The sequence below is a fragment of the Symphalangus syndactylus genome, chromosome 13 (genome assembly GCF_028878055.3).
Source record: "Symphalangus syndactylus isolate Jambi chromosome 13, NHGRI_mSymSyn1-v2.1_pri, whole genome shotgun sequence".
NCBI classification, from domain to species: domain Eukaryota; kingdom Metazoa; phylum Chordata; class Mammalia; order Primates; family Hylobatidae; genus Symphalangus; species Symphalangus syndactylus.
This window is the reverse complement of record NC_072435.2, coordinates 128,297,907-128,320,405: the sequence shown is the minus strand read 5'-3', so window position 1 is coordinate 128,320,405 and position 22,499 is coordinate 128,297,907. Positions and strand designations below refer to the sequence as shown.

The 22,499-nt window shown below is 50.9% G+C and overlaps 1 protein-coding gene and 1 pseudogene across 2 annotated transcripts in view; one reads left to right on the top strand and one right to left on the bottom strand.

Annotated features, from left to right (window-relative positions):
- Nucleotides 1–120: 120 nt before the first annotated feature.
- The window catches only part of ANKLE2 (ankyrin repeat and LEM domain containing 2), a 39,831-nt gene continuing 17,452 nt past the window's right edge, over nucleotides 121–22,499 (top strand). The window contains exons 1-5 of one of the 2 annotated variants that reach the window (XM_055238099.2): nucleotides 121–342; nucleotides 7,656–8,114; nucleotides 11,912–12,118; nucleotides 14,457–14,650; nucleotides 14,768–14,956. In XM_055238099.2, coding sequence (XP_055094074.1) covers nucleotides 162–342; nucleotides 7,656–8,114; nucleotides 11,912–12,118; nucleotides 14,457–14,650; nucleotides 14,768–14,956 — 1,230 coding nt within the window. In that variant the 5' untranslated portion in view covers nucleotides 121–161. Of the gene's footprint in view, nucleotides 343–3,317; nucleotides 3,587–7,655; nucleotides 8,115–11,911; nucleotides 12,119–14,456; nucleotides 14,651–14,767; nucleotides 14,957–22,499 lie in introns of those variants that run through there. The other variant, XM_055238100.2, reaches the window with a different exon arrangement.
- LOC129459334 (uncharacterized) lies at nucleotides 16,754–22,202 on the bottom strand (annotated as a pseudogene).

Sequence of the window (22,499 nt, the reverse complement as noted above, 5' to 3'; positions counted from 1 at the left end):
CGGGCCTCCGTGAGCGGGGCCGCCGCCCGTGTCCCCCGCACCTCCCCGGCCGCCTCGAGCGCGGCGCCGTCAGGCAGAGCGCGGGCAGCCCGGCGCGGGGTCCTGGGACGGGCGCGGCGCGGGGCGCGGGCTCCTCGGCTGCTGCGGCCCGGGCGGCGGCGATGCTGTGGCCGCGGCTGGCGGCGGCCGAGTGGGCGGCGCTGGCCTGGGAGCTCCTGGGCGCCTCGGTGCTGCTGATCGCTGTGCGGTGGCTGGTGCGGCGGCTGGGCCCGCGGCCGGGGGGTCTGGGCCGCAGCGGGACCCCCGTCCCTCCGCCGCGCGCGGCCGCCGCCCCCGCCCCAGGTAAGGCCCAGGCGGTCGCTGGGCCTCCGCATCCTGGCCCCTTCCCCGCCCCGATGCCCTCCTCGGGCCCGTGTCCCAGGCCGCGTCCCTCGAGCTCCTGGAGCCGGCAGCAGTTGGGCGAGGCCGCCGGGGGGACCAGGGTTGCTCGGGAAAGGCCATTACGGCCGCGGAAAGGGCAGTTGCGGGGACTTGGCTTCCCGGGGCGGGGGCGGAGGGGCCACGCCGGGTTCGGGGGTGAGAGCTTTCCCGGGCCCGGGAGCAGCCTCCGGGGAAAGCGGCGGGGACCCGGCGAGGCTTTAGCGGACACTCTTGCTGCGGTCTATCGAGACCTGGGGAGGGATGGCCCGAAGGAGGGCGGCGCGGGGAGGAAGCCCCTGGGTCCTGGATGTGTTTGGAATGTGAAGCCACTGCAGTTACTGGTCGTTGAACATAAGGCAGAGACGGAAAAAGCAAATGTAACTTAGGGGTTTGGGGCCCAAGGAAACGGGAGAAGGTGGCCATTTGTTGCTTTGGGGTAGACTGTCGGGTCTGGGTGATGTGGGGATCAGAGGTGGGTTTTGGTCGTTTTAAGTTTGAGGTAACTGATAAAGTGAACTGTGTATTTCACCTCCATCCTCTTTTCCTGGCATACAACTCCTAAAATCCCGGGAACCTCCAAAGTGATGTCTTTTGTAGGCTGAGTGGACTGGTGGCCGGCAGCCCCTAGGGAGCTTCTGGATGGTGCTGGTCGCAGGAAAGACCAAGGCAGGGTTAGAGGTTCTGGGGACTTTCAGCCCCACCCCCAACCTCCGGGGAGGGAAGAGGGGTGAAGGTTGAGTTGATTACCAATGGCTGATGAATCATGCCTGTAAAATGAAGTTTCTGTAAAAACCCAAAAGGGCTGGGTTCAGGGAGCTTCCAGATAGTACGTGGGGGTTCCTGGAGGCGGTGCCCAGAGAGGCCCTGAATTTCCAAGTGCTTCCTCCCGGTTTTACCTTACGCATCTCTTCACCTGTATTCTTTGTAATCCTTTATACTCTGCTGGTAAGTGTAAGTAAAACATGTCTGTGAGTTCGGGAGCCACGTTAGCAAATTAACGCAACCTGAGGAGGTCACCGGGTTACACCCCGTCGGTCCGAAGCGCAGGTGAAACAACCTGGGCACTGGAAGTTGGGGGCAGTCTTGTGGGGCTGAGCCCTTTACCTGTGGGGTCTGCTGGTATCTCCAGGAAGACGCTGTCAGAATAGATGACTGAATTAGGATGACAGACGACACCCAGCCTGTGTCCACTGCAGAACTGATGACTTGCATGATTCGTGGGGAGAAAACCTCCACATATCTGGCGTCTGAAGCATGTTGCAAGACTAGTGGGAGAACCTGAGTTTGTTTTCACTCTAAATTGTCAGACTGTTAGTCACTGCGGAGCGGTGCTTTCTGATGATTGAGTGGGGATTCCTGTCTAATTGTGTGAGTTTGTGTCCCGGCCCTACCACCTTTTTTTTTTTTTTGAGATGGAGTCTCGCTCTGTGGCCCAGGCTGGAGTGCAGTGGCGCGATCTCGGCTCACTGCAAGCTCCGCCTCCTGGGTTCAAGCGATTCTCCTGCCTCAGCCTCCTGAGTAGCTGGGATTACAGGCGCCCGCCACCACGCCCGGCTAATTTTTCTATTTTTAGTAGAGACGGGATTTCACCATGTTGGCCAGGATGGTCTCAAATTCCTGACCTCAGGTGATCCACCTGCCTCAGCCTCCCAAAATGCTGGGATTACAGGTGTGAGCCATCTCACCGGGCCCTACCACTTATTGCTGTGGGCTTAACCTGTTTTCAGCCTGCTCATTTAGGAATAGGGATGATAGTAATACCTGGTTAGACTTTTTTGGGAGTTGGGTAAGTGCGGCACTTGGTATGTGTTGAGCACCTCTGAGTGCTGTTACTGTCACCACTGGCATCATCCAGGCAGAGCTGCGGACAAGGTGGCGGGGGGTGAGGCTGGTGTTTTGAGAATGGCTGAAATAAAAAATACTGATATTTTAATTTAATATATTTTTGTATTATATATGATGTATAATATATGTATATCATATAGCATATATAATATACGTATATCATATGGCATATAATATGCATATATCATATGGCATATATAATATACGTATATCATATATATAGTCAGCAGAGGTTTAGAGAAACTGGGTCTCGTGCGTTGCGGGTGGGGATGGTAAGTGGTGCAGCTACTCTGGGAATCAGCCTGGCAGGTTTTTAGGAAGTTAAACCTGCCCTGCATTCCTGAGCTTTTATTAGACAAATGAAAATGATTTTCACACAAAAACCCATATTTGATGTTCATAGCAACTTTATTTGTAATTGCCAGAAACTGAAATCACTCAAATGGTTAAACTTGCATATTGATACCCCGGGGTGCCACTCCGCAGCGATCCATTCTGCCACATGGATGCCCCAGGGTGCCACTCCGCAGCGATCCTCTCTGCCATGTGGGTGCCCCGGGGTGCCACTCCACAGCGATCTTCTCTGCCATGTGGGTGCCCCGGGGTGCCACTCTACATCGATCCTCTCTGCCATGTGGGTGCCCCGGGGTGCCACTCCACACCATCCACTCTGCTATGTGGGTGCCCCGGGGTGCCACTCCGCACGATCCTCTCTGCCACGTGGGTGGATCTCAAGGGCATTATGCTGAATAGGAAAAGCCAATCTCAAAAGTTGCGTACTTGGCCGGGTGCGGTGGCTCACACCTGTAATCCCAGCACTTTGGGAGGCCGAGGCAGGTGGATCACAAGGTCAGGAGTTCAAGATCAGCCTGGCCAACATGGTGAGGCAGTCTCCACTAAAAATACAAAAAATTAGCTGGGCGTGGTGGCAGGTACCTGTAATCCCAGCTACTCGGGAGGCTGAGGCAGCAGAATTGCTTGAACCCAGGAGGTGGAGGTTGCAGTGAGCAGAGATCACACCACTGCGCTCCAGCCTGGGCGAGAGAGCAAGACTCCATCTCAAAAAAAAAAAAAAAATTGTTAATGGAACATTATTACCCAGTGTTCAGACCTAGCTGTTTCTCACATCTTTACCCATCGATCTGTCAAAGACCATGTGATCATACTGATACTTCCAATTTCGGTGCAACGTCCGTGGGTTTATTATTTTTTTTTTAGATGGAGTCTCACTCTGTTGTCCAGGCTGGAGGCTCACTGCAACCTCTGCCTGCCCAGTTCAAGCGATTCTCTTGCCTAGCCTGCTGAGTACCTGGGATGACAGGTGCATGCCACCATGCCTGGCTAATTTTTGTATTTTTAGTAGAGACTTGGTTTTACCATGTTGGCCAGGCTGGTCTCAAACTCCTGACCTCAAATGATCCACCCACCTTGGCCTCCCAAAGTGCTGGGATTACCGGCATGAGCCACCATGCCTGGCCCCCTGGCTTTATTCTAATGCAAGAGTCAGTAAACTGTGGTCCAAACTGGCCCCCATCTATTTTCCTAAGTATAGTAAAGTTTTATTGGAATACAACCATACCCTTTTGTTTATGTATATCTGTGGCTGTTCTTTTATTTTTTGGAGTCGGGGTCTTGCTCTGTTGCCCAGGTTGGAGTGCAGTGGCACAAACGGCTCACTGCATCCTCAAACTCTTGGGCTTAATTTATCCTCCTGCCTCAGCCCCCCAAGTAGTTGGAACCACAGGTGCATGTCACCACACTTAGCTAATTTTTTTTTTTTTTTTTTGAGATGTAGTCTCGCTCTGTCGCCCAGGCTGGAGTGCAGTGCCTCTATCTCTGCTCACTGCAAGCTCTGCCCCCTGGGTTCACACCATTCTCCTGCCTCAGCCTCCTGAGTAGCTGGGACTACAGGCGCCCGCCACCACGCCTGGCTAATTTTTTTGTATTTTTAGTAGAGACGGGATTTCACCGTGTTAGCCAGGATGGTCTCAATCTCCTGACCTCGTGATCTGCCTGCCTCGGCCTCCCAAAGTGCTGGGATTACAGGCGTGAGCCACTGCGCCCAGCCATCAGCTAATTTTTAAAGTTTTTGTAGAAAGGGTGTCGCTGTGTTGCCCAGGCTGGTCTTGAACTCCTGGGCTCAAGTGATCTTCCCGCCTCGGCCTCCCCAAGTGCTGGGATGACAGGTGTGAGCCGCCACACCCAGCCTGTGGCTGTTCTGAGCACTCACATGGCCTTTGGCTCATAGAGTCTGAGATGCTTACTCTTTCGCTCTTTACAGGAGTCGTTTGCTGAAACCCTGTTCTCACTCCCACTTTCCTTTCTGTCATTGAGAGTCCTGGCTCTCATCAGCCACCATGTATTCCAATTATTTGCTTTGCCCTGGAGTCCACAGAAAATAGCTTTAGGTGTGCTAACCTATACCATTGTGAAAACACCTGCTGCCTGTGCTAACCTATGCCATTGTGAAAACACCTACTGCCTGTGCTAACCTATACCATTGTGAAAACACCTACTGCCTGTGCTAACCTATACCATTGTGAAAACACCTACTGCCTGTGCTAACCTATGCCATTGTGAAAACACCTACTGCCTGTGCTAACCTATGCCATTGTGAAAACACCTACTGCCTGTGCTAACCTATGCCATTGTGAAAACACCTACTGCCTGGAGCCCGTTCAAACGGTAGTGGTGCACAGTTTTTTGTCTTTCTCCTTAGAGCACCTGGTCACTCACTGTTTTCCAAAGTTATGTAGGTTAGCTTCCCCTGTGTTACTCACTTGTAATGCAGTTAGGTTCATTTCTTCTGGCTAGTATTCCATTTGGGTGTCTCCCCCATCTTTTTATTTACTTATTTCTTTTTTTTTTTTTTTTTTTTTGAGATGGAGTCTCGCTCTGTTGCCCAGTCTGGAGTGCAGTGGCGCAATCTCGGCTCACTGCGACCTCTGCCTCCTGGGTTCCAGCGATTCTCCTGCCTCAGGTTCCCAAGTAGCTGGGATTACAGGTGCCCGCCACTGTGCCTGGCTAATTTTTGTATTTTTTTTAGTAGAGATGGGGTTTCACCATCTTGGCCAGGCTGGTCTCGAACTGCTGACCTCGTGATCTACCCACCTCAGTCTCCCAAAGTGCTGCGATTACAGGCGTGAGCCACCGTGCCCGGCTTTACTTGTTTCTTGAGTGTGTAAATCACAAACATGTTTTTAAAAGTCAGAACCCTATAGAAACTTAAATTCAGATGTATTACTCTCCCCTCATCGTTTTTTTTTGTTGTTGTTGAGACGGTCTGATTCTGTCACCCAGGCTGGAGTGCAGGGGTGCCATCTCAGCTCGTGGTGGCATCCACCTCCCAGGCTTAAGTGATCCTCCTGCCTCAGCCCCCTGAGTAGCTGGGGCTGTAGGTGTGCACTACTATGCTCGGGTAATTTTTTTTTTTTTTGAAACAAGGTCTTGCTCTTGTCCCCTAGGCTGGAGTGCAGTGACGTGATTTCGGCTCACTGCAACCTCCACCTACTGGGTTCAAGTAATTCTCTTGCCACAGCCTCCTGAGTAGCTGGGGTTACAGGCATGTACCACCATGCCTGGCTAATTTTTGCATTTTTAGTAGAGACGGGGTTTCACCATGTTGGCCAGGCTGGTCTCGAACTCCTGACCTCAGGTGATCCGCCTGCCTCCCAAAGAATATAATGGGCTGGGCATGGTGGCTTATGCCTGTAATCCCAGAACTTTGGGAGGTCGAGGTGGGCGGATCACCTGAGGTTGGGAGTTCAAGACCAGCCTGACTAACATGGAGAAACCCCATCTCTCCTAAAAGTACAAAATTAGCTGGGCGTGGTGACGCATGCCCGTAGTCCCAGCTACTTGGGAGGCTGAGGCAGGAGAACCACTTGAACCCGGGGAGGTGGAGGTTGCAGTGAGCCGAGATCGCGCCACTGCACTCCAGCCTGCCTGGTGACAGAGTGAGACTCTGTCTCAAAAAGAAAAAAAAAAAAGGCTCACGCCTGTAATCCCAACACTTTGGGAGGCCAAGGCAGGTGGATCACCTGAGGTCAGGAGTGCAAGATCAACCTGGCCAACATGGTGAAACCCCGTCTCTCCTAAAAATACAAAAATTAGCTAGGCGTGATTCCGGGCGCCTATAATCCCAGCTACTTGGGAGGCTGGGGCAGGAGAATCGCCTGAATCCAAGAGGCGGAGGTTGCAGTGAGGTGAGATCGTGCCACTGCACTCCAGCCTGGGTGACAGAGCAAGACTCTGTCTGGAAAAAAAAAAAAAAAATGTGGTGGCATTAGATTAAGGACAGAGAGTTTATATGAAAAGTGGAATCCTTCCCGGGACTGAGATCCTTTCTGTTTATTCGTAATTATTCTCCACTTGCGCCCACCCCTTAAACTGTGCCCTACAAGTTGCTTTGACCTACTGTGTGCCTGCTCCACTGTAGATTGGCTACAGCCCATTGCATCTGTTCCTCAGCACCAAACTGTCTCTGTACAGAGAATCTGGTGAGGTGCTTATGCCCGGGCAGAATCTTGGGGTCAGTAGGTCCCCCCTCCAGGGTCTTTGGCAGACTCATTCATTGTTTAAAAGACAGTCCCCTCTGCCAATAAGTAACAGCATTTTTGGAATTTTCTTGGAGTTGTGGAGATGGGGGCATCATAAAATGTTTTTGGCCGCCATGGTGGCTCACGCCTGTAATCCCAGCACTTTGGGAGGCCGAGGCAGGCGGATCACCTGAGGTCGGGAGTTCAAGACCAGCCCGGCCAACATGGAGAAGCCCCGTCTCTACTGAAAATACAAAAGTTAGCCGGGCATGGTGGCAGACGCCTGTAGTCCAGCTACTCGGGAGGCTGAGGCTGGAGAATCGCTTGAACTCAGGAGGTAGAGGTTGCAGTGAGCCGCGATAGCACCACTGCGCTCCAGCCTGCGCGACAGAGCGAGACACCATCTCAAAAAAAAAAGAAAAAAAATTTTTTTTTTTTGAGCTGGAGTTTCGCTCTTGTTGTCTAAGCTGGAGTGCAGGGGTGTGATCTCGGCTCACTGCAGCCTCCGCCTCCTGGGTTCAAGCGATTCTCCAGTCTCAGCCTCCCAAGTAGCTGGGATTACAGGCTTTCGCCACCACACCCGGCTAATTTTTTGTATTTTCAGTAGAGACGGGGTTTCACCATGTTGGCCGGGCTGGTTTCGAACTCCTGACCTCAGGTGATCCGCCCGCCTCGGCCTCCCAAAGTGCTGGGATTACAGGCGTGAGCCACCACGCCCAGCCAAGAAAAAAAGTTTTTAATGAAAGAAACAGAAACTGATGCCATTATATAATGAACCCTAGTACTCGTCACCCAGCTTCAGCAGGTGTTAGTATTTTGTGACTGTATTTGATTTTTTTGTCTTGGGCCTAGGTGAAATGACAATGGATGCTGTGTTGGCTCGATTGAAACTTCTGAATCCAGATGACCTTAGAGAAGAAATCATCAAAGCTGGATTGAAATGTGGACCCATTACATCAACTACAAGGTTCATTTTTGAGAAAAAATTGGCTCAGGCTTTGCTGGAGCAAGGAGGAAGGCTGCCGTCTTTCGACCACCATGAGGCAGGTGTCACAGCTCTCAGCCAAGACCCACAAAGGATTTTGAAGCCAGCTGAAGGGAACCCAACTGATCAGGCTGGTTTTCCTGAAGACAGAGATTTTGGTTACAGTGTGGGCCTGAACCCTCCAGAGGAGGAAGCTGTGACATCCAAGACCTGCTCAGTGCCCCCCAGTGCCACCGACACCTACAGAGCTGGAGTGACTGCATCTAGGGAGCCGCCCCTGTACTATGGGGTGTGTCCAGTGTATGAGGACGTCCCAGCGAGAAATGGTAATGGGACTGTGTGTAGGATTTCCTCACACAGATAGCACATACGCGGAGGGGCGGGATGACGTCTGAAAATGGAAAACTAGATTAAAAAAGAAAAAATCCAATCCCCTCCATCTCATCACCCCAGTTAACCATTGTTAACATTTTTATGTAGAACTTTTCTGAAATATTTGTGAATTTAACATGAGAACTGTTAAAATTTGTTAGGTAAACTGGATTCTATGAGATATGCTGGACTAAGATATTGATATTAACTGGCTGCTGCTGTTGGTTAGGAACTGTGTTGATTAGTCATCTCCCCCTTTTTAAAATGCAGTGTAACCTGCACACCTTTTATATTAATGAATGCAAATGGCCAATGAATGTATAAATAATTTTCAGCATCAAAGATTTGTAGTTTTATTTTATTTTTTATTTATTTATTTATTTTTTGAGACAGAGTCTCACTCTGTTGCCCAGGCCGGAGTGTGGTGGCGTGATCTTGGCTCACTGCAACCTCTGCCCTCCCAGTTCAAGCGATTCTCCTGCCTCAGCCTCCCCAGTAGCTGGGACTACAGGCGCCCGCCACCACACCTGGCTAATTTTTTGTTTTTTTATTAGAGACGGGGTTTCACCATCTTGGCCAAGCTGGTCTTGAACTCCTGACCTCATGATCCACCTGCCTCGGCCTCCCAAAGTGCTGAGATTATAGGCTTGAGCCACCACGCCCGGCCATTTTATTTTTTTAATTTATTCATTCATCTGAGACAGGATGTTACTCTGCCACCTAGGCTGCATTGCAGTGGTGCAGTCATAGCTCACTGCAGCCTCAACCTTTGCGGCTCAGGTGATCCTCCCACCTCAGCCGCTTGAGTAGCTGGGACCACAGGCATACGCCACCACACACAGCTCATTTTTGTTTTTGCTTTTGAGACAGAGTCTCGCACTGTCGCCTGGGCTGGAGTGCAGTGGTGCGATCTCAGCTCACTGTAACCTCAGCCTCCCGAGTAGCTGGGAACTACAGGCGCCCGCCACCATACCCAGCTAATTTTTTGTAGTTTTAGTAGAGACAGGGTTTTGCGATTTTGGCCAAGCTGGTCTCGAACCCCTGATGTCGTGATCTGCCCGCCTCGGCCTCCCAACGTTCTGGAATTACAGGCGTGAGCCTTCATCCCTGGCCAATTTTTGTATTTTTTTATAGAGATGGGGTTTCGCCATGTTGCCCAGGCTGCTCTCAACTGTCCTCAAGTGATCCACCCACCTTGGTCTCCCAAAGTGCTAAGATTACAGGCACACACCAGCACGCCTAGCTAATTGGTGGTTTTTGGTGTTTTTTTTTTTTTTTTTGAGACTGGGATCTCTCTCTCACCCAGGTTGGGGTGTAGTGATGTGATCTCAACAACTCACTGCAATGTCTGCCTACCAGGCTCAAGCAGTCCTCCCACCTCAGCCTCCTGAGTAGCTTGGGATCGCTGGGATCACGGGCATGTGCCAGTACATGGCCAGTTTTTTTGTATTCTTGGTAGAGACAATGTTTCCCCATGTTGCCCAGGCTGGTCTGCAACTCCTGGGCTCAAGTGATCCACCAGGCTCAGCCTCCCGAAGTGCTGGGATTACAGGCGTGAGCCACCTCGCCTGGTCACACGTAGGTAATTAAATTTTTTTTTTTTTTTTTAAGAGACTGGGTCTTGCTTTATTGCTTAGGCTGGTCTTGAACTCCTGGCTTCAAGCAGTCCTCCCACCTGAGCCTCCCAGTGCTGAGATTACAGGTGTGCCACTGTGCCCAGCCCAAGAATTGTAATTTTAAAGAAGATGTAGCATTGGAGAAAAAAAAATGAGAACTCAGTATTAATTGGAATGCCAGAAATTACACACTGTCATTAGTATTGTTATTACTGTGATATCATTTGTGGTGATGCTTATGAGTAGATAATTGGTTAAACACTATGAATAGAATGGAATATTATTCTTCTATAAGATCTTTTTAAAGAATACTTAGTGGCCAGGCGCAGTGGCTCACGCCTGTAATCCCAGCACTTTGGGAGGCTGAGGCAGGCAGATCACGAGGTCAGGAGATCGAGACCATCCTGGCTAACACGGTGAAGCCCCATCTCTACTAAAAATACAAAAAATTAGCGGGGTGTGGCGGTGGGTGCCTGTAGTCCCAGCTACTTAGGAGGCTGAGGTTGCAATGAGCTGAGATTGCGCCACTGCATTCCAGCCTGGGCGACAGAGCTAGATTCCGTCTCAAAAGAAAGTAACACTGGGAAATGGTCATGGTGCAGTTTTTATTTTTATTATTTATTTATTTATTATTTTTTGAGACAGAGTCCTGGTGTGTTGCCAGGCTGCAGTGCAGTGGCGCAATCTTGGCTCACTCCAACCTCTGCCTTTTGGGTTCCAGTGATTTTCCTGCCGCAGCCTCCCGAATAGCTAGTACTACAGGCATGTGCCACCATGCCCGGCTAATTTTGTATTTTTAGTAGAGACGGGGGTTTCTCCACGTTGGTCAGGCTGGTCTCGAACTCCCAACGTCAGGTGATCCACCTGCCTCGGCCTCCCAAAGTGCTGGGATTACAGGCGTGAGCCACCGTGCCTGAACTATGGCCATTTTTATCCAGTAGTGGACAGTAACCATTCCTGTGTTATATTGCTCATAAATTTTTGTCTCTTGGCCAGTAGTGTATATCTTATGTATTTACGATAGTCTCATACAAAACCTAATTGTGATAGTTCCACTACAGAGCTTTAATATTTTTATATAATCGGGATTATCTTGTTTTGAATGGTTTCTTGGCATGTTTAAAAAGGCATTCCCAGCCGGGTACAGTGGCTCACGCCTGTAATCCCAGCACTTTGGGAGGCTGAGGTGGGCAGATCACCTAGGTCAGGAGTTCAAGACTAGCCTGGCCAACATGGTGAAACCCCATCTCTACTACAAATACAACAATTAGCCAGGCATGGTGGCCAGTGCCTGTAATCCCAGCTACACGGGAGGCTGAGATGGGAGAATCGCTTGGACCTGGGAGATGATGGTCGCAGTGAGCCAAGATCGCACCACTGCACTCCAGCCTGGGCAGCTGAGTGAGACTCCATGTCAAAAAACAAACAAACACACAAAAAAAACAGGCATTCCCAGCTGGACGCTGTGGCTGACACCTGTAATCCCAGCACTTTGGGAGGCCGAGGTGGGCGAGTCACCTGAGGTCAGGAGTTTGAGACCAGCCTGGCCAACATGATGAAACCCCGTCTCTACTAAAAATACAAAAAATTAGTCAGGCATGGTGGCGGATGCCCGTAATCCCAGCTACTCGGGAGGCTGAGGCGGGAGAATCCCTTGAACCCGGGAGGCAGAGGTTGCAGTGAGCCGAGATCACGCCACTGCACTCCAGCCTGGCGACAGAGCGAGACTCCGTCTCCAAAAATAAAAATAAAAAATAAAAAGGCGCTCCCTGTTCAAAATTGTGTTTAAAATTCTCTTATGTTCTTGGCTGACATAGGTTTTTTTAATTTGCCTTTTAATAATTTTTATTTAGATCTTTATATGAAATTTAGTTTTTAGGATAGAATCTTGGCATATAGAATTACATATATGAACATAATATGTATCATGTTACATGCATATACGCACACCGTCGAGCTTGTTAATTGTTTTATTTTGGCTAGCTAAGGCCCTTTTTCTTCAGGATTAAAGATCTGAACTAAGCCAGGCGACTGGGTAGCAGACATGGAAGCTGATGGTTAGGCCCAGGGCATGGCCAGGTGACAGCTCTCCAGTCACTCATCTCTGATTTTCATTTGTTATTTTTCCTACCCAGAAAGGATCTATGTTTATGAAAATAAAAAGGAAGCATTGCAAGCTGTCAAGATGATCAAAGGGTCCCGATTTAAAGCTTTTTCTACCAGAGAAGATGCTGAGAAATTTGCTAGAGGAATTTGTGATTATTTCCCTTCTCCAAGTAAAACGTCCTTACCACTGTCTCCTGTGAAAACAGCGCCACCCTTTAGCAATGACGGGTTGAAAGGTAAATCATGCAGCCGCTCACATCTTGATGTTCCTGTCACATTGATCCCACCCTGTTTTGTGTCTTCTTTCCTCCGATGTGGTAACTTGTTTTCTCCGTGAAGGTAGAGTCGATGGGGTCTCAGTGGACCAGGAAGCCATGCTAGCTCTGATGCTGATGTGCCAGTAATTAGCGTCTTGACTGTGGAGAAGCTGAAAAGAACGGTGTGGCCGCTTCCATCTGTCCCCATGTCTGTTGGATTTTTTTGTTTTTTTTTGTAAAGAGACAGGATCTTGTTCTTCTGCCAGCCTGGAGTGCAGTTTGGTGCTATCATGGCCCACTGCAGCCTCAAACTCCTGGGCTCAAGCAATCCACCTGCTTTAGCCTCCCAAGTAGCTTTGAAATAGGCGTGCACCACCACACCCAGCTAATTTAAACCTTTTCTTTCTTTTTTTTTTTTTTTTTTGAGACAGAGTCTCCCTCTGTTGCCCAGGCTGGAGTGCAGTGGTGCAATCTCGGTTCACTGCAAGCTCCACCTCCCAGGTTCAAGCGATTCTCCTGCCTCAGCCTCCCGAGTAGTTGGGATTACAGGTGCACAGTGCCACGCCCGGCTAATGTTTGTATTTTTAGCCACCATGTTGGCCAGGCTAGAATTTAAAATTTTTTTATGGAGACAGTGTCTTGCTATGTTGCCAAGGCTGGTTGAATTGCTGGCATCAAGTGATCCTCCCATCTCAGCCTCCCAAAGTGCTGGGATGACAGGCGTGAACCCCTGAGACCAGTCTACTTCCCCACCTGAAGCTATACCTACTTCAAGGACTAGGGCATCTGCAGAAGTCGGGCTCATCTGTAGGAGCGGTCCAGCCCGAAGTCTGACCCATGCCCACCTCCCAGCTCAGAACTAGGGTTTTGTGTGAAGAGGTTCTTCACGGTCAGTGTGGGGTAGAGCCTCCGCCTTCACCTTCTGTCTGGCCTCAGCTCCTGCTCCCTCTTCCCAGCTCACAGTTGTCTGGGCTTCCCTGGTGGGCTGGTCCTCCAGAGGAATGTGGTCCTCTCCTTCCAGTCATCCGCCTGCCCTCCGTCAGCCTTATACAGGTGCTTCCTGGATGGAAACCAGAGTGGCTTCTAACAGGTACGGATTTCCTTCTTTGCAATTTGTGAGAATTCCTCAGAAGGAAATCACCTTAAGACAGAAATCAGGCCGGGCGCGGTGGCTCATGCCTGTAATCCCAGCACTTTGGGAGGCCGAGGTGGGTGGATCACTTGAGGTCAGGAGTTTGAGACCAGCCTGGCCTACATGGTAAAACCCCGCTTCTACCAAAAATATAAAAAATTGGCTGGGCACAGTGGCTAACGCTTGTAATCCCAGCACTTTGGGAGGCTGAGGCGGGTGGATAATCTCAGGTCAGGAGTTTCAGACTAGTCTGGCCAACATGATGAAACCCCGTCTCTATTAAAAATACAAAAATTAGCTGGCCGTGGTAGCAGGTGCCTGTAATCCCAGCTACTTGGGAGGCTGAGGCAGGAGAATTGCTTGAAACTGGAAGGCAGAGGTTGCAGTGAGCTGAGATTGCGCCACTGCACTCCAGCCTGGGCGAAAGAGCAAAACTCCATCCCCCCCAAAAAATCAGCTGGGTGTGGTGGCAGGCACCTTAATCGTGTAATCCTTTGCAGCCAAGCTGTGCGCATCGAAGGTCTTGCGTGATTTCTGGGAGTGTTCCCTTGCCCGCCGCTGCCGTTACTCCTCCTCCACCTACTGACCGAGCTTTCAGAGTTCACTGGCCGGGTGCGGTGACTCATCCCTGTAATTCCAACACTTTTGGGGGCTGAGGCAGAAGGATCCCTTGGAGCCAGGGGTTGGAGACCAGCCTAGGCAACATAGACCTCATCTCTAAAAATATGTATATATATATGTACGTGTATAAGCCAGGCGTGTTGGCACACAGCTGTAGTCCCAGCTACTTGAGGGGCTGAGATCACTTGAGCCCAGGAGGTCAAGGCTGCAGTGAGCTATATTCGTGCCACCACACTCCAGCCTGGGTAACAGAGCCAGACCCTGTCTCTGAAAAAACACAAAGTTCATCAAACTTGGCCTCATTCACAGAGCCTTTCCCAGCAAGATCGTGGCCGGGTCTGGCTGCTCTCCCCCACTTGCTCTGCTCACAGGGGCACGCTGGCTGCCATTGCGTTGCATGCTGGGGCCGGTGGCCACAGGCCCTTCTTGTCTTCTCTCACCTGTGCCTCCCAGTTGGCCCGGAAGCCTCTGTGGAAAGCTCCTTATCCCTCATCAGAGGGTGCATGGGTGACGAGTGACTGTTGGTGAAACTAATCGTTCTTAAATTCTGTCCCTTACTGACAGATGGTTTGTGCTTGTCGGAATCAGAAACAGTCAACAAAGAGCGAGCGAACAGTTACAAAAATCCCCGCACGCAGGACCTCACCGCCAAGCTTCGGAAAGCTGTGGAGAAGGGAGAGGAGGACACCTTTTCTGACCTTATCTGGAGCAACCCCCGGTATCTGATAGGCTCAGGAGACAACCCCACTATCGTGCAGGTAGGTCTCGGCGGTCCCCTCGGGTAGGTGCGCGGCCCCGGCGGTTCCATGGCAGCACTCGCACAGGGTGCGTCCACACGTCAGATAGGAAGCTCAGAGCGTGCGGTTCTCTTTCAGGAAGGGTGCAGGTACAACGTGATGCATGTTGCTGCCAAAGAGAACCAGGCTTCCATCTGCAAGCTGACTCTGGACGTCCTGGAGAACCCCGACTTCATGAGGCTGATGTACCCTGATGACGACGAGGCCATGCTGCAGAAGCGCATCCGCTACGTGGTTGACTTGTACCTAAACACCCCCGACAAGATGGTGCGTGCACACCCTCCACTCAGCTTTCTTTTTTTAATTGTTGAAAAGTTTTTCCCCAAAAGAATGCTTTATCGACAAGTTACTCATTAGTATAATAACTTTGGGGAAAAGATACATCAGTTACACCCCTGCAACCTGCCTTCTCACCACATCCCACTGGACAAAGGGCACCGAGCGCTGGGGTTCCCTGGCCCCTGCATCGTCGTCGTGTGTGCAGTGCTGTCCTCGAGGGCGTCTGAACTGTCTGGGGACACGGGTGTCAGAGGACATTTCCTCTGCCGAACAGGACACCTTGAGCTGAGCAGCCCTTCCCCTCCCGGGAGTGGCAGAGCTGTGCACACCACAGGCAGGCCCTCAGTGTCCTGCCAAGAGCCACTGAGGCACAAAGCTGCCCCTGCAGACCATGCTGCCTGACACACAGGGCTCTGGTGTGTGAGAGGCTGCCTGACACGCAGGGCTGTGGTGAGAGAGAGAGACTGCCTGACATACAGGGCTGTGGTGTGAGAGAGAGACTGCTGGGGTGCAACTGCTTAGAAACAGGAACAATCTTCGTAGCTCCTGAGAAAAGGCGACAGCAATCCTGGCCGATGCCCACGCCCCACCCTCCACCTGACCTGTGGGGTCGTTTCTTCTTAAGTGCAGCCAGCAGGCGGGTTAGAGTCACTGATGAATGCCCCCAGGGCCAGGCCCATGCAAGGCAGCACTGGGAAGGGGGCACAGCTCCTCTAAAGGGTGCTAAAGACAGGCTTTTCCTTCTCTTAGCCCCTCCCACCCCCGGGAGCCCAAGAGTCCTTCAGGGCAGAGTAGGGAGCCAGGGGAGCTGCCCTGCTTGAGAAGAGAAGCAAGTTTTATACACTGGGATGGAGCGTGTTAGTGAAATCAACGCCCCAACTGGAACAGGCAGTCACGCAGGCCAGGTGTAAAATCCCACACAGTGCTCACAGCCGTTAAGCAACCCTCATTTATATGTTTTTGATAAATAAAGCATGAGGCAATGTGAGGCTTGCATTTCAGCTTGAGTCCAAAGAAATAATATTCTCTCACTAGGAGGCTAAAGCTGCTTTGCCTAATTTCGATTTTTGAAAAGTCCACTGCATTAAAAAAAAATTATGAATTTGCTTTTCATTAAAGCTAGATTAGTACAACAATTAGGCAGTTGTTGATAATCAGTTTACTTTCTGTGGGCAGAAAACGGACAGTTTTCTTGTTTAGCATTCCAAGATAAAAAACTCATGGAACAGGTAGGGCTTTCTGGGTGATTGCATTCCTTCTGTGAGTTAGGGAAGGAGGAAGTAAAAAATGCTACTTACGTGTAGGACTCTTCAGTCCTTCAACATTCTGACGGGCTAACCTGATTCTTTTTTTTTGAGACAGAGTCTTGCTCTGTCTCCCAGGCGGGAGTGCAGTGGCACGATCTCGGCTCACTGCAAGCTCCTCCTCCTGGGTTCAACTGATTCTCCTGCCTCAGCCTCCCGAGTAGCTGGGACTACAGGCGCCCGCCACCATGCCTGGCTAATTTTTTGTATTTTTAGTAGAGATGGGGTTTCACCGTGTTAGCCAGGATGGTCTCCATCTCATGACCTCGTGATCGGCCCGCCTTGGCCTCCCAGAGTGCTGGGATTACAGGCGTGAGCCACCGTGCCTGGCCACTAACGTGATTCTTAAAGGGAGCCTGGGCTTTGGCTCAGTATTTCAAATCCTCCACCCTGTCCACTTCCTGTACCCCTAGGAAGGACAGCACAGTTATCTGTTTCATCTACAAACTTTAGTATATAACTATGTACACAACTGTTGAAATTCATGTGGATGCAGCAGCCACGTCTCCTTGTGGATGGGCAGGACTGTTCTCAAAGCCGGCTCTGCGTGTGCGTCCTGGCTGGCCGCTTCGTTGTGCAGAGTTCCGGCTGTGATGCTGAGGGTGTGTTGCGTGTGCTCTGCAGCTGAGCGTAAGCGACCACAGGCTTAGAGAGTTGCGGGATCTGACGGGCTTGTCGCCCCTCCCTGCTGAGGAAGGGAGATTGTCCTTGCTGTTCTCTGTCACCCACGACCTTAGACTTCATGGGCCCAACTTGGTCTTCAAACGACTTGAAAGTTGCAGAGTTCCTTACGTCTCCGAGCTTCCTGCTGATGGCAGAGCCCACCATGGACAGGGCTGCTGAGGTCTGTGTCTTGGTTGAGGTCTTCTGTCTTGCTGTGGGAGCATTTCCTGAGTCTTGCAGAAATCCGGGTGGGTCACTTTCTCATTCCACTTCCACGTTTCTCAGAGGTCTTCACATAGGCGTTAGAGGGGGTTCTGTTTCAGCCTCCAAGGCAGAGAGGCCCAGCCTCCCCTCGAGCTCTCCACAGTCCCCCTCCTTGGCTGTCAGCACTGGTGTAGAGTGACAGTTTCCTCATCCGTCTTGGTAGCTGGGCCCTGAGCTCTTCCTCCTCAGCCTCTGTCAGACCCTCAACAGCAGTAGCCTGGGTAGCCCCACCTGTGTCAACAGGGACATTGGTCATGGAGTTGGACAGCAGGCCATTGTGAGGAGAATTCGGGTTGACATCTTGGCTGGCGGCGTCTGTGTGCAGGCAGTGCTGGGCCTCAGTGAAGGCACTGTGGGAGCCGAGTGATGGGCCGTGGTGCCGGCGCTGTGGGAGCTGGGCAGGCAGCAGCAGGGTTGCTTACTGCACGCACGCTGCCTGGGAGCCGCCTCCGCTGGCTGTTTTAATAGAAATGGTAGCCAGTATTGTAGTTTAAGAAAGATTTGTGAGGCCAGGTGCGGTGGCTCACGCCTGTAATCCCAGCACTTTGGGAGGCTGGGGCGGGTGGATCACAAGGTCAGGAGATCGAGACAATCCTGGCTAACACGGTGAAACCCCATCTCTACTAAAAATACAAAAAATTAGCCGGGCATGGTGGCGGGCGCCTGTAGTCCCAGCTACTCGGGAGGCTGAGGCAGGAGAATGGCGTGAACCCAGGAGGCGGAGCTTGCAGTGAGCCGAGATAGCACCGCTGCAGTCCGGCCTGGGCGAAAGAGCGAGACTCTGTCTCAAAAAACAAAAAAAAGAAAAAAGAAAGATTTGTGGCTGGGCGCGGTGGCTCATGCCTGTAATCCCAGCACCTTGGGAGGCCGAGCGGTCGGATCACGAGGTCAGGAGATTGAGACGATCTTGGCTAACATGGTGAAACACTATCTCTACTAAAAATATAAAAAATTAGCCAGGTGTGGTGGCGGGCACCTGTAGTCCCAGCTACTCAGGAGGCTGAGGCAGGAGGCTCACGTGAACCCGGGAGGCGGAGCTTGCAGTGAGCAGAGATTGCGCCAGAGCGAGACTCTGTCTCAAAAAAAAAAAAAAATTGTGTTCCCAGGACGGTGTTTCTTATGGTTCTACATGGCATGTGGAAAATGAAGAGAAGCACATTCCCTGAGCTTAGAGACATCCCAGCAGGACATCCCAGCAGGAGTCGGCCCCACAGGGCAGGGTAGGGTGTGAGGCCTCTGTGGCTGCCGTAGGCCGGAAGCTGTGGACGGGCAGGGGAACTCCAGGAGGCTTCCCTTTTGTGCTTTGTGAAGAGAGGAGGATGGACAAATGCAAAAAAACATGGAAAAGAAAGTAAAAAAAGTTTTGGTGCTTTTTATTCTAGTATTCTATTGGATATCTTTTATATATATTTTTCACTTTACCTTAGAAATATTTCCGGTGTGGTTGAAAATGTAGCTGGGCACAATGGCTCACGCCTGAAATCCCAGCGCTTAGGGAGGCCGAGATGGGCAGATCGCTTGAGCCCAGGAGTTCGAGACCAGCCTGGGCAACATGGCAAAACCCTGTCTCTACAAAAAATTTCAAAAAACAAATTAGCCAGGTGTGGTGGCACATGCTTGTAGTCCCAGCTACTCAGGAGGCTGAGGTGGGAGGATCACCTGAGTCCGGGAGGCAGAGGCTGCAGTGAGCTGAGATGGTACCACTACACTGCAGCCTGGATGACAGAGCAAGACCCTGTCCCCACCACTAAGAGGCATGGTTCTCAGTGGCTGAATAATGCATAAGTAGGAATTCTTGAAGAATTGATGTATTTATGTAAGGGAAAACCCAGTGATAGCTTAGAGCCAAGAATTATAAACTCTTAGCAAAACCCAGGAGTTTGAAATGTTGTGTTGTGGTGGGTAGAGGAGAGTGTCGAAGAAGCATATTGTGGGGAGGCATAATTTTGTTAATTGGATAACACAATGAATATGATATATTGAGCTGCCATTTTTTTTTTTTTTTTTTTTTTTTTTGAGATGGAGTCTTGCTCTGTGCCCCAGGCTGGAGTGCAATGGCGTGATCTTGGCTCACTGCAACCTCTGCCTCCTGGGCTCAAGCGATTCTCCTGACTCAGCCTCCTGAGTAGCTGGGACTACTGGCACGCAATACCACACCCGGCTAATTTTTGTACTTTTAGTAGAGACAGGGTTTCACCATATTTGCCTGGCTGGTCGTGAGCTCCTAACCTCAAGTGATCCGTCCGCCTTGGCCTCACAAAGTGTTGGGATTACAGGCGTAAGCCGCCATGCCCAGCTGAGCTGCAAAATTGAAAAGCAAGAATAATTTTTAAATCAACAAGAGAGCCGGGCGCGGTGGCTCACGCTTGTAATCCCAGCACTTTGGGAGGCGGAGGCGGGCGGATCACGAGGTCAGGAGATCGAGACCAAGGTGAAACCCCATCTCTACTAAAAATACAAAAAAAATTAGCCGGGCGTGGTGGCGGACGCCTGTAGTCCCAGCTACTCGGAGAGGCTGAGGCAGGAGAATGGCGTGAACCCGGGAGGCGGAGCTTGCAGTGAGCCGAGATCGCGCCACTGCACTCCAGCCTGGGTGAAAGAGCGAGACTCCGTCTCAAAAAAAAAAAAAATAAATAAATAAATAAATAAATCAACAAGAGAGAAAAGGGGGAGTGTTAAAATTTTGTCAAGCCAGCAAAACTATAGAAGGGAGTGAAAGTGAAAACAATGGTTACCAAAAAAGCAATCATATACATAAAATAGGAAAGAGGGAATAAAATCAAAGTGCATCAGTTATACTAAGTGTGAACAAACTGGCTAAGTAAGGAATTGAGATTTGACTAGGACAGTCAGCAAGTGAGGGTTTGTAGAGATAATACAGCACTCCGTGCCCTGCAGGAAATACATGTTCTTATTTTCATGCAATATTCACAGAAAATGTGCATGTGTGTGTCCAGAAAGAAAACTTAGTAAATTACTGAAATTAGATATTTCAGGTTACATTTGTTTATTATAACCATTGAAAGTAGGAATCGTTAAAGTGTGGGCCAAAAATAACTATTTAGAAAGTACTAGTGTTTTTGGAGAGATCACATCACAAGATAATGTTGTGGGTGAGAAGCAGGGCTGGGGAGAAGGTCGGCCAGAACTGCAGGAATTTACCTGGCAAGAACAGGCAGAAATCGGGGTGGTGAGGTTTGCCGACTACAGAACAGGTTGGAAAGGGCCGTTGTGTAGGAGGGAGAAGGGTGGGCCAGAAGGAAGCCGTTTTGTTGCGGGTCCTTTTGTGTAGACGTCTGCACAGGTGCACAGCAGAGGGCCTGGGAAGGGGCGGGTGGTCATGTTTCTGAAGCAAAGCACCTGGAACCTCAGTTGTGTAAGGTGGAGAACATGGACCGAGAAAGGCCTGAGGGCCAGATGCTGTGGCTCACGTCTGTAATCGCAGCACTTTGGGAGGCCGAGGCGGGTGGATCACTTGAGGTCAGGAGTTTGAGACCAGCCTGGCCAACATGGCGAAACCCTGTCTCTGTTAAAAATACTAAAATTAGCCACACCTGTAATCCCAGCTACTTGGGAGGCTGAGGCAGGAGAATCACTTGAACCCAGGAGGTAAAGGTTGCAGTGAGCCGAGATTGCGCCTCTGCACTCCAGCCTGGGCGACAAAGTAAGACTTTGTCTCAAAAAAAAAAAAAAAAAAAAAGAAGGGCCTGAGGGTTGGAGAACAGAGCAGTGATTGCACTGTAGGAGCCAGGGGCCAGGAGACTGCAGCCCAAGAGCCAGCTCAGCCGCCACCTGTGTGTGTAAATAAGGCTTTACTGGAGTACAGCCATACTCATTTATGTATTTGTCTGTGGCTGCTTTCCTGCTACAAGGGTGGAGTTGGGTAGCTGTGGCAGAGACGGGATGGCCTCAAAAGTCTATAGTGCTTACTGGCTGGGCGCGGTGGCTCACGCCTGTAATCCCAGCACTTTGGGAAGCCGAGGTGGGCAGATCACGAGGTCAGGAGATCCAGACCATCCTGGCTAACACGGTGAAACCCCGTCTCTACTAAAAATACAAAAAATTAGCCGGGCATGGTGGCGGGCGCCTGTAGTCCCAGCTACTCGGGAGGCTGAGGCAGGAGAATGGCGTGAACCCAGGAGGCGGAGCTTGCAGTGAGCCGAGATCGTGCCACTGCCCTCCAGCCTGGGCGACAGAGCGAGACTCTGTCTCAAAAAAAAAAAAAAAAAGTCTGTAGTGCTTACTATCTGGTCCTTGTCCAAGAAAGCTTGCCAGCCCCTGGACAGAAGGATGGGGTGCAGGTAGCGTGGTGGTATATGCAAACATCCAGATCTTTTTAGGGTCATGTGAGAAAGTTGTAAGGGATACCTCTAGTGGATGATGGCGGGAGGGAGCCGTAGGAGGACATTTGCGGGTGACCTAGGCTGTGTTGCCAAGGAGTGGAGGCGGGGGTGTCAGTGCAGGCCGCAGGGTCCATGATGAGTTTTTGTTCCCTGTGCAGAAGCTTAGGGGTGGCCGCCATGGCATACGATGCCACCGGACACTTCACAGCCAGAATCTTGGTAATCAGAGGTGACGAGAGAAGGTGTTTCTGGCTCTGCTAGGTGTAAATGAATTCTGTTTTCTACACGGTGCAGTGGAGCTGTCTGTGGGATGTCCAAGTGAGGTGCCTGGGAGGGAGTTGGCCCTTCAGGTCTTGGGCTCAGGGGCACTGGTGACCATGAGGCCCGCTGGTCTGTAGGCCACAGTTGAAGGTGACACTGAGACGGCCCAGAGCATAAGGAAGGATCAGAGGTGCAGCTGTGGGAGCTCCAGGCAGATGGTGTGGAGACCTGCGACACCATCCGGGGAAGGAGGGCATGACGCAGCATCGCGGACGGAGACCTGGGTTCCCAGCTGGGGCGTGATGCAGCGTCACGGATGGAGACCTGGGTTCGCAGCCGGAGCGTGACACAGCGTCGCGGATGGAGACCTGGGTTCCCAGTCAGGACATGATGCAGCATCATCAGCAGTGAAAAGAATTTCGTTTACTGTGGTGTCACATGCTACAGAGACTTGAGTACAGGCCAAATTCGTGGGCTTTGCTTTATTCTGGTTGTGGTCCTCATCTGTGTATTTCACTTTCTGGGCATGTTTTACATGACATTGTACTGGGCCCTGAATGGTTAAAGCTACTGTTCACTGTTTATGGAGAATTTAAGCTCCTCCAGAGCCTGGGCACCCAGGTCAGTGTGCTAAGCTCAAGCCTTGGCATGAAGTAGGTATGTGCTAGAATGCCAATTATTTTTCCATTATAAAAG